Source organism: Scyliorhinus torazame, chromosome 19 (genome assembly GCF_047496885.1).
Source record: "Scyliorhinus torazame isolate Kashiwa2021f chromosome 19, sScyTor2.1, whole genome shotgun sequence".
Taxonomy (NCBI): domain Eukaryota; kingdom Metazoa; phylum Chordata; class Chondrichthyes; order Carcharhiniformes; family Scyliorhinidae; genus Scyliorhinus; species Scyliorhinus torazame.
In genome coordinates this window covers 95,663,708-95,676,877 of record NC_092725.1, presented here as the reverse complement: position 1 = coordinate 95,676,877, position 13,170 = coordinate 95,663,708, and the positions used below count along the sequence as shown (strand labels likewise).

The 13,170-nt window shown below is 65.0% G+C and overlaps 1 protein-coding gene across 1 annotated transcript in view; it reads right to left on the bottom strand.

The window, feature by feature from the left end:
• Nucleotides 1-13,170, bottom strand: part of utp20 (UTP20 small subunit processome component) — a 206,642-nt gene that overhangs the window by 102,804 nt on the left and 90,668 nt on the right. Inside the window, 1 exon segment of the mRNA XM_072484851.1 lies at nucleotides 11,110-11,253. Coding sequence (XP_072340952.1) covers nucleotides 11,110-11,253 — 144 coding nt within the window.

The following is a 13,170-nucleotide window of genomic DNA, read 5'->3' as shown; positions in this document are numbered from 1 at the left end:
TCTCAGCCCCATCCTTGTCCTTTTCCATAGCAATCTTGAATCTAACGGAGTTATGATCACTGTCTGCAAAATGCTCCCCCACTGATGTGCAGTTTAGGTGGATTGGCCATGCCAAATTGGCCCAAAGGTTCAGGTGGGATTAATGGGTGAAAGGGATAGGGTGGGGGTGTGGGCCTGTGTAGTGTGCTCTTTCTACACCGTAGGGATTCCATGATACTTCACCCACCAGCCCGGCTTCATTACCTAAAATTAAGTCCAGGACCGCCCCTCTCTTGTAGGACCTTCTACGACTGGCTAAAAAAGTTCTTCTGGATTATTTAAAGAATTCCGCTCCCTCTCAGCCTTTTACACAATTGCTACCCCAGTTGATGTTGGGGAAGTTGAAATCCCAAACTACTACCCTATTACTTTTACACTTATCTGAAACTTGCCTACATATCTGCTCTTCTTTTGGGTTATACTTTCTACCCATGTGGCTTCAGTTGAAGAGCCTTCAAAGATGTTATTGCTCTACTGCTGTAATTGATTCCCTGATCAAAATTGTGACACTCCTCCTTCCCCATCACGCCTGATGATCCTGAAATATGGAACTGCAGCCTCGCAACAGACACATTGCATTAAAATAGAAATCAGGGGGGAAGAGAGCAAAAGAGAGAGAGAAAGAGAGAGAGGAGAGAAAAAGAGGAGAGAGAAAGAGGGGAGGAAAGAAAGACAGAGGAGAAAAAGAGGGAGGAGAGAAGGAGGGAGGAGAGAGAGAGAAGGAGGGAGGAGAGAGAGAGAAAGAGGGGGAGAGAGAGAGAAAGGGGGGGAGAGAGAGAAAGAGACAGAGGGAGAAAGAGGGAAGAGAGAGAAAGAGACAGAGGGAGAAAGAGGGAAGAGAGAGAGAAGAGTAAGGGGGGAAAGGGAGGGAGGGAGGAGAGAGAGGGAGGGTGGGGAGGAGAGAGAGGGAGGGTGGGGAGGAGAGAGAGGGAGGGAGGGGAGGGGAGAGAGGGAGGGAGGGGAGGGGAGAGAGGGAGGGAGGGGAGGGGAGAGAGGGAGGGAGGGGAGAGAGGGAGGGAGGGGAGAGAGGGAGGGGGAGGGGAGGGGAGGGGAGAGAGGGAGGGAGGGAGGGAGGGGAGGGGAGAGAGGGAGGGAGGGGAGGGGAGAGAGGGAGGGAGGGGAGAGAGGGAGGGAGGGGAGGGGAGAGAGGGAGGGAGGGGAGGGGAGAGAGGGAGGGAGGGGAGGGGAGAGAGGGAGGGAGGGGAGGGGAGAGAGGGAGGGAGGGGAGGGGAGAGAGGGAGGGAGGGGAGGGGAGAGAGGGAGGGAGGGGAGGGGAGAGAGGGAGGGGAGGGGAGAGAGGGAGGGAGGGGGAGGGAGGGAGGGAAGGGGAGAGAGGGAGGGAGGGGAGGGGAGAGAGGGAGGGAGGGGAGGGGAGAGAGGGAGGGAGGGGAGAGAGGGAGGGAGGGGAGGGGAGGGAGGGAGGGAGGGGAGGGGAGAGAGGGAGGGAGGGGAGGGGAGAGAGGGAGGGAGGGGAGGGGAGAGAGGGAGGGAGGGGAGGGGAGAGAGGGAGGGAGGGGAGGGGAGAGAGGGAGGGAGGGAGGGGAGGGGAGAGAGGGAGGGAGGGGAGGGGAGAGAGGGAGGGGAGGGGAGAGAGGGAGGGGAGGGGAGAGAGGGAGGGGAGGGGAGAGAGGGAGGGAGGGGAGGGGAGAGAGGGAGGGAGGGGAGGGGAGAGAGGGAACGAGCGGAGGGGAGAGAGGGAACGAGCGGAGGGGAGAGAGGGAACGAGCGGAGGGGAGAGAGGGAGGGAGGGGAGGGGAGAGAGGGAGGGAGGGAGGGGAGGGGAGGGAGGGAGGGGAGGGGAGAGAGGGAGGGGAGGGGAGAGAGGAAGGGAGGGGAGGGGAGAGAGGGAGGGAGGGGAGGGGAGAGAGGGAGGGAGGGGAGGGGAGAGAGGGAGGGAGGGGAGGGGAGAGAGGGAGGGAGGGGAGGGGAGAGAGGGAGGGAGGGAGGGGAGGGGAGAGAGGGAGGGAGGGGAGAGAGGGAGGGAGGGGAGGGGAGAGAGGGAGGGAGGGGAGAGAGGGAGGGAGGGGAGAGAGGGAGGGAGGGGGGGGAGAGAGGGAGGGGGGGGGAGAGAGGGAGGGGAGGGGAGAGGGGGAGGGGAGGGGAGAGAGGGAGGGAGGGGAGGGGGAGAGAGGGAGGGAGGGGAGAGAGGGAGGGAGGGGAGGGGAGAGAGGGAGGGAGGGGAGGGGAGAGAGGGAGGGAGGGGAGGGGAGAGAGGGAGGGAGGGGAGGGGAGAGAGGGAGGGAGGGGAGGGGAGAGAGGGAGGGAGGGGAGGGGAGAGAGGGAGGGAGGGGAGGGGAGAGAGGGAGGGAGGGGAGGGGAGAGAGGGAGGGAGGGGAGGGGAGAGAGGGGGGGAGGGGAGAGAGGGGGGGAGGGGAGAGAGGGAGGGAGGGGAGGGGAGAGAGGGAGGGGAGGGGAGAGAGGGAGGGGAGGGGAGAGAGAGAGGGAGGGGAGGGGAGAGAGGGAGGGAGAGGAGGGGAGAGAGGGAGGGAGGGGGAGGGAGGGAGGGAGGGGGAGGGAGGGAGGGAAGGGGAGAGAGGGAGGGAGGGGAGGGGAGAGAGGGAGGGAGGGAAGGGGAGAGAGGGAGGGAGGGGAGGGGAGAGAGGGAGGGAGGGAAGGGGAGAGAGGGAGGGAGGGGAGAGAGGGAGGGAGGGGAGGGGAGAGAGGGAGGGAGGGGAGGGGAGAGAGGGAGGGGAGGGGAGAGAGGGAGGGAGGGGAGGGGAGAGAGGGAGGGAGGGGAGGGGAGAGAGGGAGGGAGGGGAGGGGAGAGAGGGAGGGAGGGGAGGGGAGAGAGGGAGGGAGGGGAGGGGAGAGAGGGAGGGAGGGGAGGGGAGAGAGGGAGGGAGGGGAGGGGAGAGAGGGAGGGAGGGGAGGGGAGAGAGGGAGGGAGGGGGAGGGGGAGGAGAGGGAGGGAGGGGAGGGGAGGGGAGGGGAGGGGAGGGGAGAGGGAGGGAGGGAGGGAGGGGAGGGGAGGGGAGGGGAGGGGAGGGAGGGAGGGGAGGGGAGAGAGGGAGGGAGGGGAGGGGAGGGAGGGAGGGGAGGGGAGGGAGGGAGGGGAGGGGAGGGAGGGAGGGGAGGGGAGGGAGGGAGGGGAGGGGAGGGAGGGAGGGGTGGGGAGGGAGGGGAGGGGAGGGAGGGGAGGGGAGGGAGGGGAGGGGGGAGGGGAGGGGAGAGAGGGAGGGAGGGGAGGGGAGAGAGGGAGTGAGGGGGAGAGAGGGAGTGAGGGGAGGGGAGGAGGGGAGGGGGAGGGGAGGGGAGGGGAGGGGAGAGAGGGAGTGAGGGGAGGGGAGGGAGGGGTGGGGAGAGAGGGAGTGAGGGGGAGGGGGAGTGAGGGAGGGAGGGGAGGGGAGAGAGGGAGGGAGGGGAGGGGTGAGTGGGAGGGAGGGGAGGGGTGGGGAGGGAGGGAGGGGAGGGAGGGGAGGGGAGGGAGGGAGGGGTGGGGAGGGGAGGGAGGGGAGGGGAGGGAGGGGAGGGGTGGGGGGGAGGGGAGGGAGGGGTGGGGAGGGGTGGGAGGGGAGGGGGGGAGGGGTGGGAGGGAGGGGAGGGAGGGTGGGAGGGGGGTGGGGAGGGAGGGAGGGGAGGGGGAGTGGGGAGGGTGGGGAGGGGTGGGGAGGGGAGGGGTGGGGAGGGGAGGGGAGAGAGGGAGGGAGGGGTGGGGAGAGAGGGAGGGAGGGGGTGGGAGGGAGGGAAGGGGGAGTGGGAGGGAGGGGAGGGGAGAGAGGGAGGGAGGGGAGGGGAGTGAGGGAGGGAGGGGTGGGGGGAGGGAGGGAGGGAGGGGTGGGGAGAGGGGAGGGAGGGGAGGGGAGAGAGGGAGGGAGGGGAGGGGAGAGAGGGAGGGAGGGGAGGGGAGAGAGGGAGGGAGGGGAGGGGAGAGAGGGAGGGAGGGAGGGGAGGGGAGAGGGGTGGGAGGGGAGGGAGGGAGTGGGGAGGGGGGGGGGAGTGAGGGAGGGGAGGGGAGAGAGGGAGGGGAGGGGAGAGAGGGAGGGAGGGGAGGGGAGAGAGGGAGGGAGGGGAGGGGAGAGAGGGAACGAGCGGAGGGGAGAGAGGGACGAGCGGAGGGGAGAGAGGGAACGAGCGGAGGGGAGAGAGGGAGGGAGGGGAGGGGAGAGAGGGAGGGAGGGAGGGGAGGGGAGGGAGGGAGGGGAGGGGAGAGAGGGAGGGGAGGGGAGAGAGGAAGGGAGGGGAGGGGAGAGAGGGAGGGAGGGGAGGGGAGAGAGGGAGGGAGGGGAGGGGAGAGAGGGAGGGAGGGGAGGGGAGAGAGGGAGGGGAGGGGAGAGAGGGAGGGAGGGGAGAGAGGGAGGGAGGGGAGGGGAGAGAGGGAGGGAGGGGAGAGAGAGAGGGAGGGGAGAGAGGGAGGGAGGGGGGGGGAGAGAGGGAGGGGGGGGGAGAGAGGGAGGGAGGGGAGAGGGGGAGGGGAGGGGAGAGAGGGAGGGAGGGGAGGGGAGAGAGGGAGGGGAGAGAGGGAGGGAGGGGAGGGGAGAGAGGGAGGGAGGGGAGGGGAGAGAGGGAGGGAGGGGAGGGGAGAGAGGGAGGGAGGGGAGGGGAGAGAGGGGAGGGGAGGGGAGAGAGGGAGGGAGGGGAGGGGAGAGAGGGAGGGAGGGGAGGGGAGAGAGGGAGGGAGGGGAGGGGAGAGAGGGAGGGAGGGGAGGGGAGAGAGGGGGGAGGGGAGAGAGGGGGGGAGGGGAGAGAGGGAGGGAGGGGAGGGGAGAGAGGGAGGGGAGGGGAGAGAGGGAGGGGAGGGGAGAGAGAGAGGGAGGGGAGGGGAGAGAGGGAGGGAGAGAGGGAGGGAGGGGGAGGGAGGGAGGGAGGGGGAGGGAGGGAGGGAAGGGGAGAGAGGGAGGGAGGGGAGGGGAGAGAGGGAGGGAGGGAAGGGGAGAGAGGGAGGGAGGGGGAGGAGAGAGGGAGGGAGGGAAGGGGTGAGAGGGGAGGGAGGGGAGAGAGGGAGGGAGGGGAGGGGAGAGAGGGAGGGAGGGGAGGGGAGAGAGGGAGGGGAGGGGGAGAGGGAGGGAGGGGAGGGGAGAGAGGGAGGGAGGGGAGGGGAGAGAGGGAGGGAGGGGAGGGGAGAGAGGGAGGGAGGGGAGGGGAGAGAGGGAGGGAGGGGAGGGGAGAGAGGGAGGGAGGGGAGGGGAGAGAGGGAGGGAGGGGAGGGGAGAGAGGGAGGGAGGGGAGGGGAGAGAGGGAGGGAGGGGAGGGGAGAGAGGGAGGGAGGGGAGGGGAGAGAGGGAGGGAGGGAGGGGAGGGGAGGGGAGGGAGGGGAGGGGAGGGGGAGGGGAGGGAGGAGGGAGGGGAGGGGAGGGGAGGGGAGGGAGGGATGGGAGGGGAGAGAGGGAGGGAGGGGAGGGGGGGGGAGGGGAGGGGAGGGAGGGAGGGGAGGGGAGGGGAGGGAGGGTGGGGAGGGGAGGGAGGGAGGGGAGGGGAGGGAGGGGAGGGGAGGGAGGGGAGGGGGGAGGGAGGGTGAGAGGGGAGGGAGGGGAGGGGAGAGAGGGAGTGAGGGGGAGAGAGGGAGTGAGGGGAGGGGAGGGAGGGGAGGGGGGAGGGAGGGGAGGGGGAGGGAGGGGAGGGGGGAGGGGGGAGGGAGGGGAGGGGGGAGGGGAGGGAGGGGAGGGGAGAGAGGGTGTGAGGGGAGGGGAGGGAGGGGAGGGGAGAGAGGGAGTGAGGGGAGGGGAGAGAGGGAGGGAGGGGAGGGGAGAGAGGGAGGGAGGGGGAGGGGAGAGAGGGAGGGAGGGGAGGGGGAGAGGGAGGGAGGGGAGGGGAGAGAGGGAGGGAGGGGAGGGGAGAGAGGGAGGGAGGGGAGGGGAGAGAGGGAGGGAGGGGAGGGGTGAGAGGGAGGGAGGGGAGGGGAGGGAGGGAGGGGAGGGGGAGGGAGGGAGGGGAGGGGAGGGAGGGAGGGGAGGGGAGGGAGGGAGGGGAGGGGAGGGAGGGAGGGGAGGGGAGGGAGGGAGGGGAGGGAGGGAGGGGAGGGGAGGGAGGGAGGGGAGGGAGGGAGGGGTGGGGAGGGAGGGGAGGGGAGGGAGGGAGGGGAGGGGAGGGAGGGAGGGGAGGGGTGGAGGGAGGGGGAGGGGAGAGAGGGAGGGAGGGGAGGGGAGGGGGAGGGGAGGGGAGGGTAGGGGAGGGGAGGGGAGGGGAGGGGAGGGGAGGGGAGGGGAGAGGGAGGGAGGGGAGGGGAGAGAGGGTGGGAGGGGGAGGTGGGAGGGAGGGGGAGAGGGAGGGTGGGGAGGGGAGAGTGGAGGGAGGGGAGGGGAGAGAGGGAGGGAGGGGAGGGGAGAGAGGGAGGGAGGGGAGGGGAGAGAGGGAGGGAGGGGAGGGGAGAGGGAGGGAGGGGAGGGGAGAGGGAGGGAGGGGAGGGGAGAGAGGGAGGGAGAGAGGGAGGGAGGGGAGGGGAGAGAGGGAGGGAGGGGAGGGGAGAGAGGGAGGGAGGGAGGGAGGGGAGGGGAGGGAGGGAGGGGAGGGGGGAGGGGAGGGGAGGGAGGGAGGGGAGGGGGAGGGGAGGGAGGGAGGGAGGGAGGGAGGGGAGGGAGGGAGGGGAGGGGAGAGAGGGAGGGAGGGAGGGGAGGGGAGGAGGGAGGGAGGGAGGGGAGGGAGGGAGGGGGGAGGGGTGGGGAGGGAGGGAGGGGTGGGAGGGGAGGGAGGGAGGGGAGGGAGGGAGGGGAGGGGAGGGGAGGGAGGGAGGGGTGGGGAGGGGAGGGGAGGGAGGGGAGGGGAGGGGAGGGGAGGGGGGAGGGGAGGGGAGGGGAGGGAGGGAGGGAGGGGAGGGGAGGGTGGGAGGGGAGGGGAGGGTGGGAGGGGAGGGAGGGAGGGGAGGGGAGGGAGGGGAGGGAGGGGAGGGAGGGGAGGGGAGGGAGGAGGGGAGGGGAGGGGAGGGGTGGGAGGGAGGGAGGGTGGGTGGGGAGGGGGAGGGGGGAGGGGAGGGAGGGTGGGAGGGGAGGGAGGGGAGGGAGGGGGAGGGGAGGGTGGGAGGGAGGGGGGGGAGGGGGGAGGGGGGGAGGGGAGGGGGGAGGGGGGGAGGGAGGAGGGGGGTGGGGGGGAGGGGAGGGAGGGGAGGGGAGGGGAGGGGGGGGTGGGGAGGGGAGGGGTGGGGAGGGGGGGAGGGAGGGAGGTAGGGGAGGGGAGGGAGGGAGGGGTGGGGTGGGGAGGGAGGGGAGGGGGAGGGGAGGGAGGGTGGGGAGGGGAGGAGGGAGGGGAGGGGAGTGAGGGAGGGGAGGGGTGGGGAGGGGAGAGAGGGAGGGAGGGAGGGGAGAGAGGGAGGGAGGGGAGGGGAGGAGGGAGGGAGGGGAGGGGAGGGGAGAGAGGGAGGGAGGGGAGGGGAGAGAGGGAGGGAGGGGAGGGGAGAGAGGGAGGGAGGGGAGGGGAGAGAGGGAGGGAGGGGAGGGGAGAGAGGGAGGGTGGGGAGGGGAGAGTGGGAGGGAGGGGTGGGGAGAGAGGGTGGGAGGGGAGGGGAGAGAGGGAGTGAGGGGGAGAGAGGGAGGGGAGGGGAGGGGAGGGAGGGGAGGGGAGAGAGGGAGTGAGGGAGGGGAGAGAGGGAGGGAGGGGAGGGGAGAGGGAGGGGAGGGGTGGGGAGGGGGAGAGAGGGAGGGAGGGGAGGGGGAGAGAGGGAGGGAGGGGAGGGGGAGAGAGGGTGGGAGGGGGGGGAGAGAGGGTGGGAGGGGGGGAGAGAGGGTGGAGGGGGGGGAGAGTGGGAGGGAAGGGGAGGGGAGAGAGGGAGGGAAGGGGAGGGGTGAGAGGGTGGGAGGGGAGGGGTGAGAGGGAGGGTGGGGTGGGGAGAGAGGGAGGGAGGGGAGGGGAGAGAGGGAGGGAGGGGAGGGGAGAGAGGGAGGGAGGGGAGGGGAGAGAGGGAGGGAGGGGAGGGGAGAGAGGGAGGGAGGGAGGGGAGGGGAGAGAGGGAGGGAGGGGAGGGGTGGGGAGAGAGGGAGGGAGGGGAGGGGAGAGAGGGAGGGAGGGGAGGGGAGAGAGGGAGGGAGGGGAGGGGAGAGAGGGAGGGAGGGGAGGGAGGGGAGAGAGGGAAGGGAGGGAGGGGAGGGGAGAGAGGGAGGGAGGGAGGGGAGGGGAGAGAGGGAGGGAGGGAGGGGAGGGGAGAGAGGGAGGGAGGGGAGGGGAGAGAGGGAGGGAGGGGAGGGGAGAGAGGGAGGGAGGGGAGGGGAGAGAGGGAGGGAGGGGAGGGGAGAGAGGGAGGGAGGGGAGGGGAGAGAGGGAGGGAGGGGAGGGGAGAGAGGGAGGGAGGGGAGGGGAGAGAGGGAGGGAGGGGAGGGGTGAGAGGGAGGGAGGGGAGGGGAGAGAGGGAGGGAGGGGAGGGGAGAGAGGGAGGGAGGGAGGGGGGGAGGGAGGGAGGGAGGGGTGGGAGGGAGGGAGGGGAGGGGAGAGAGGGAGGGAGGGGAGGGGAGAGAGGGAGGAGGGGGAGGGGATTGAGGGAGGGAGGGGAGGGTAGAGAGGGAGGGAGGGGAGGGGAAGGGAGGGGAGGGGAAGGGAGGGGGTGGGGAGGGGAGGGGAGGGAGGGGAGGGAGGGGAGGGGAGGGGAGGGGAGGGAGGGAGGGGAGGGGAGGGGAGGGGAGAGAGGGAGGGGAGGGGAGAGAGGGAGGGGAGGGGAGAGAGGGAGGGGAGGGGAGAGAGGGAGGGGAGGGGAGAGAGGGAGGGAGGGGGGAGAGGGAGGGGGGGGAGAGAGGAGGAGGGGGGGAGGAGGGGAGGGAGGGGGGGGGAGGGAGGGAGGGAGGGAGGGAGGGAGGGAGGGGAGGGAGGGAGGGAGGGGAGGGAGGGGAGGGAGGGAGGGGAGGGGAGGGAGGGAGGGTGGGAGGGAGGGAGGGGAGGGAGGGAGGGGAGGGAGGGAGGGAGGGGAGGGAGGGAGGGGAGGGGAGGGAGGGAGGGGAGGGGAGGGAGGGAGGGAGGGGAGGGAGGGAGGGAGGGGAGGGAGGGAGGGAGGGAGGGGAGGGAGGGAGGGAGGGGAGGGAGGGAGGGAGGGAGGGGAGGGAGGGAGGGGAGGGAGGGGAGGGAGGGAGGGGAGGGAGGGGAGGGAGGGAGGGAGGGGAGGGGAGGGAGGGAGGGAGGGGAGGGAGGGAGGGAGGGGAGGGAGGGAGGGGAGGGGAGAGAGGGAGGGGAGAGAGGGAGGGGAGGGGAGAGGGGGAGGGGAGAGAGGGAGGGGAGGGAGAGGGGGAGGGGAGAGAGGGAGGGGAGGGGAGGAGAGGGGAGGGAGTGAGGGGAGAGAGGGAGTGAGGGGAGAGAGGGAGGGAGGGGAGAGAGGGAGGGAGGGGAGGGGAGGGGAGGGAGGGAGGGGAGGGGAGGGAGGGAGGGAGGGGAGGGGAGAGAGGAAGGGAGGGAGGGGAGGGAGGGAGGGAGGGAGGGGAGGGGAGGGAGGGAGGGAGGGGAGGGGAGGGAGGGAGGGGAGGGGAGGGAGGGAGGGGAGGGGAGGGGAGGGAGGGAGGGAGGGAGGGGAGGGGAGGGAGGGAGGGAGGGGAGGGGAGAGAGGAAGGGAGGGAGGGGAGGGGAGTGAGGGAGGGGAGGGGAGTGAGGGAGGGGAGGGGAGTGAGGGAAGGGAGGGGAATGCTTCCACATCCTTCCTATAATGCGGCGACCAGAATTGCACGCAATACTCCAAATGCGGCCGCACCAGAGTTTTGTACAGCTGCAACATGACCTCATGGCTCCGAAACTCAATCCCTCTACCAATAAAAGCGAACACACCGTACGCCTTCTTAACAACCCTCTCAACCTGGGTGGCAACTTTCAGGGATCTATGTACATGGACACCGAGATATCCACACTGCCAAGAATCTTACCATGAGCCCAGTACTCTGTCTTCCTGTTATTCCTTCCAAAATGAATCACCTCACACTTTTCTGCATTGAACTCCATTTGCCGCCTCTCAGCCCAGCGCTCCAGCTTATCTATATCCCTCTGTAACTTGGAACATCCTTCCGCACTGTCCACAACTCCACTGACTTTAGTGTCATCTGAACATTTACTCACCCATCCTTCTACACCCTCCTCCAGGTCATTTATAAAAATGACAAACAGCAGTGACCCCAAAAAAGATCCTTGTGGTACACCACTAGTAACTGGACTCCAGTCTGAACAGTTCCCATCAACCACCACCCTTTGTCTTCTTCCAGCTAGCCAATTTCTGATCCAAACTGCTAAATCACCCTGAATCCCATGCCTCTGTATTTTCTGCAGTAGCCTATCGTGGGGAACCTTATCAAACGCTTCACTGAAATCCATATACACCACATCAACTGCTTTACCCTCATCCACCTGTTTGGTCACCTTCTCAAAGAACTCAATAAGGTTTGTGAGGCACGACCTACCCTTCACAAAACCGTGTTGACTATCTCTAATCAAATTATTCCTTTCCAGATGATTATACATCCTATCTCTTATGAACCTTTCCAAGATTTTGCCCACAACAAAAGTAAGGCTCACTGGTCTATAGTTACCGGGGTTGTCTCTACTCCCCTCCTTGAACAAGGGGACAACATTTGCTATCCTCCAGTCTTCTGGCACTATTCCTGTAGACAAGGATGACTTAAAGATCAAACGAGAAAGGAGGAAAAAGCTAAATTAAGACTCATTTGTACAACACTATTGCTGGAATGGTTGGAAAAAGTCACCATTGTTATCGAGGAACCACAGAAAGAGAGAAACAACAATGGGATAATGACCAGATACCCAGATAATTATTATAAGTGGTATTTGTTGAGGGACAAATATTGACCGGGGAAAACTCCCCGGCTCTTCTTCAAAATAATGGGATCTTCAGAAGGCCTTGGTTTAACATCTCATGTGAAAAAGACAGCATCTCCAACAGCAGCACTCCCCCCTCTGCACTGCACTAGGAGTTATTAACTTAGACTTCATGCTAAAGTCCCTGGAGTGGGATCATAACCCATGACCTTCTGACTCAGGGGCGAATGCGCTACCCATTGAGCCATAGCTGGTGTCTCAATACTTAAAAATAAAGACAAGATTAAAGAAGCAGAAATATACAACACAATCTTTTCTTTAAAAAAATGAATGAGAAAATCACTGAGGAGAAAGTAACACAGTCATCCAAATACTTGAACTTAATTCATTGCTGCAAAAATGTACCTGAAAGACTGAACACAGAGTCTGGCGAGAAAGCTTGTTCTGAATGACAGAGAAGAGGGCAGCCAGAGGCTTAACGAAGGTGGAAGGGCTTGAGCAGTGTTGCAGGAGGTTCTGAATGGTTTGCAGGATGTCAATCTCAGTGTCCTTTGGGAATTACAGACAATGAAGAGACAGTCACTTGATACTATAGAACTTGAAGCTTGCTGAAATGAGAGACATGTTGCTGAAGATTTTAACCGTGCGCTCACCAAGACAAATGCAAGAATGTCAAATTTCAAATAATCACAACCATTCATACTACAGGAGAAACAATTGGTTGGCAGGCTACTCGGATTGGCCACTGCATTGCCCTGGAGAAAGCATCAGGGAACTACAGGCTCCCAAGACCCACCAGGTAATTCAAAGAAGGTGCAAGGCTTGAATATTCGTGTTTTCTTTTGCAGGGTACAGACCGTATTCAACCAGCCTGCACTTGCCAAACTCAAATCAAAACGTCTACTGTTAGATGAGATTCCATGCAGGGCTTTTAAGGGAACAACGGAGGCTACAGGCGGAGTTTGGCTTGCTAACTACAGGGAAGGCGGTGGAACAGCTGAGAAAGGCGAGGGGGGGTGATATACGAGTATGGAGAGAAAGCCGGCAGCTCAGAAAGAGGGAAGCAGCCAGAGAGATTGGGAAAGTGAAGGACAGAGGCGGGAACTTGGTCAGCGATTCAGCAGGGGTTAACAGGGCTGTCAAGGAGTTTTATAGCAGGCTATATGAGTCGGAACCCCCAGCTGGGCCGGAAGGGATGAGGCAATTCTTAGAGGGGCTGGGGTTCCCGAAGGTGGAGGAAGGGCTGGTAGAAGGGCTGGGGGCCCTGATCGGGATGGAAGAAATAGCAGAAGGGCTGAAGGCCATGCAGTCGGGTAAAGCCCTGGGACCGGACGGGTACCCAGTGGAATTTTATAAAATGTTCTCTGGCATACTGGGGTCGCTGATGATGAGGACATTTAATGAGGAAAAGGAGCGAGGGATGCTTCCCCCAACAATGTCACAGGCCACTATCTCACTGATCTTGAAGCGGGAGAAGGACACGGAACTATGCAGGTCCTACAGACCAATCTACTTATTAAATGTAGGTGCCAAACTGTTGGCCAAAATATTGTCCTCAAGGATAGAAGACTGTGTTCCGGATGTAATTGGGGAGGACCAAACGGGATTTGTTAAGGTCAGGCAGTTGGCTGCCAACGTTAGAAGACTGTTGAATGTGATCATGATGCCCCCAGAGGGTAGGGACGTAGAGGTAGTGGTTGCAATGGATGCAGAGAAGGCCTTTGACTGGGTGGAATGGACCTATCTGTGGGAGGTGCTAGGGTGGTTTGGGCGGGGCTTCATCGGCTGGGTTAGGCGGCTGTATCAGGCGCCTGTGGCGAGTGTATGGACGAACAAGTTGACAACGGGCTATTTTAGGCTGCAACGGGGGACAAGGCAGGGACTCCTCTCTTCACTGCTGTTTGCGCTGGCCATAGAGCCGCTGGCAATTGCGCTGAGAGCCTCAAGGGGCTGGTTCGGGAGCAGTGGAACACAGAGTCTCGTTATACGCAGATAACCTGCTCCTATATATTTCTGACCCACTAGAGGGGATAGGAGAGATTATGAAGATTCTAGGGGAATTTGGCCGGTTTTCAGGTTATAAATTGAACATGGTGAAAAGTGAGATGTTCGCGATCCAGGCAAGGGGGCAGGAGAGGCAACTGAGGGAGTTGCCGTTTAGAGTGGTAGGGGGACGCTTTTGGTATTTAGGCATCCAGGTGGCACGGGAATGGGAACGGCTACATAAGCTAAATTTGACCTGGCTGGTGGACCAAATGAAGGAAGATTTCTGAAGATGCGACATGCTCCCGCTATCACTGGCTGGGAAGGTACAGACAGTGAAAATGACGGTTCTCCCGAGATTCCTGCTTGTTTTTCAGTGCCTCCCCATCTTTATTCCACGGACCTTTTTTTTAAACGGGTAAACAAGGTGATCTCTGGCTTTGTTTGGGCGGGTAAGGCCCCGCGAGTAAAAAAGGCGATGCT